Raw genomic sequence first — 1,901 nt, 5'->3', positions numbered from 1 at the left:
ATTTTCCACTCCTACTAATGACTGCATATAATTTCCCACATTCCATCTAGTTCCACTGAAAGAGATGGATATGTTTTGGAAACCCTGGGTCTGTACCAGCGCCATAAGTACTGTTAGGTAGAGTTGAGATAATTGGACTACAATTATGAATGAACTTGGACTCGGACTCAGACATTTTGGACACATACATTTTCAGAGTACAGAGGAATCCATGTCATGTGTAACATAAAAGATAAAAAAAAAAAAAAGTAACAACATAAAACTAAGATAAAAAGACATTAATAAACATCTCCTACTCTTGCTCAGCTGGTTAAAGACGAGGACTCAACAAGGTGGACTCGGACCCAACACTACTGTCCGGATCTCCCACTGGAGACCATGCAAACAATCCCTAATGAATTCTTACTGCTGGGACATTTGGTCCACATATATCTGACTAAAGATAATTAAAAATATTTCATTTAATATGCTGTAAATATTGTTTTAATATTTAATCTTATAGTTTTAAAAATGTCTGACTTACATTAAAGTGATGATTACATTTAATTACATTAAATTATGATGGCATAAAGAAGCTGTATTAGATATACATAAAAATATCTTCACAAAAAGGTGATATGTTAAAAGAGATATGTTAAGTTAGTTTAATGGTAACACTTCACAATAAGGTTACATTTGGTCACAGTTAATACTAACAAAAACATAACTGAAAGAACAGTTTACAGTTTTTTTTTTACCATGTTTATTAATCTAATGTTACAATGTGCTAGAATAAATATAAAGTCAAGGGATAGTTCACCCAAAAATTACAACTCTGTTATCATTTACTAGATATGTAAAATCAATATCAAAAAATCAAAAATCCCAAAGCTAGTACCTAACCCAGAGTCATTGCTGTGATGTTTCTGTTTATTCAGCCCCACCTCAAATATATCATCACCTCATTCCAAAGAGTACATCCAAATGTAGGTTTTTATTAAAAATGACATCAGCTAAACTGTTGTAATTTTAAATATGTTTTGCATTGTATATAAATGATTATTTAAAAAAATTATTACTGCATATTAGCAATGAGAAAAGTAAAAACAGTGGAGTAAACATTTAAAGTTACAGTAAGTTATGGGATCTATGCATTCTAGATTATATCTTCACTGATTCCGATTCAAGGAGGTATTGTGAACATAACAGTGTGCAGACAAGGAGGTGTAACATCTACAGCATGAAACTGCAGACAGAGGCCAGTAGTGCGGCGCTGAGAGCCCCAGCCATGGACAGCTGCGCAGCACTTGCTCCGTTGCACAGATCTGTGGCGCAGCAGGTTTTGGTCACGGTGTATCCCGCTCCCAGGACGGTCCCGGCGGTGTTGTTGCAATCAGATGTGCAGCCACTTGAGGACAGACTCAGAAACCCAGTCACATTGAACTCTGCAAAGAGTTATTAGAGCGGAGCAGGAGCAAGATGTCAAAATGTATTATTATTATTATAAATAATACCATTAATAAAAATAATAATGTTTTCAGAAACCAGCCAACATATTTTAGTACAGAAATCTATGTTAAGTCACTTTTGTAACAGTTCTGGCTTTGGTTTTTTTTAGTTTGTTTTTTTATGGTAATTCTTTAGTCTTTATAGCTTCATGTGATAAAATAATAAATGTACTGGAATGTGGAATAAAATATGGAATGTTCTCCTCTAGTTTAAAAGTGTATTATATGTATGGGTTCGGCATGTTAAAGCCGACTTAGGAGGGAGGGCATCTGAAGTGGTCCTTAACTATATGAAAGTGTAATAAATAGCCTAAATCATGTTTTGTTTGATACAGCACTAATATCAACAGTTTTGGGTGAGGGTTGGGCATAGGGTTGGGCTTTAGCAAATATGTGTGTGTGTGTGTGTGTGTG

At 34.5% G+C, this 1,901-nt stretch overlaps 1 protein-coding gene across 1 annotated transcript in view; it reads right to left on the bottom strand.

Annotated features, from left to right (window-relative positions):
* Positions 1 to 718: 718 nt before the first annotated feature.
* Positions 719 to 1,901, bottom strand: part of LOC107660994 (prostate stem cell antigen-like) — a 2,962-nt gene continuing 1,779 nt past the window's right edge. Inside the window, exon 3 of the mRNA XM_016450432.1 lies at positions 719 to 1,424. Coding sequence (XP_016305918.1) covers positions 1,213 to 1,424 — 212 coding nt within the window. The 3' untranslated portion in view covers positions 719 to 1,212. The remainder of the gene's footprint in view (positions 1,425 to 1,901) is intronic.

This window comes from Sinocyclocheilus anshuiensis, unplaced genomic scaffold (assembly GCF_001515605.1).
Source record: "Sinocyclocheilus anshuiensis isolate Anshui unplaced genomic scaffold, SAMN03320099.WGS_v1.1 scaffold3416, whole genome shotgun sequence".
NCBI lineage: Eukaryota > Metazoa > Chordata > Actinopteri > Cypriniformes > Cyprinidae > Sinocyclocheilus > Sinocyclocheilus anshuiensis.
The sequence above is the reverse complement of the archived record's forward strand: the minus strand, read 5'-3'. Positions and strand labels throughout refer to the sequence as shown.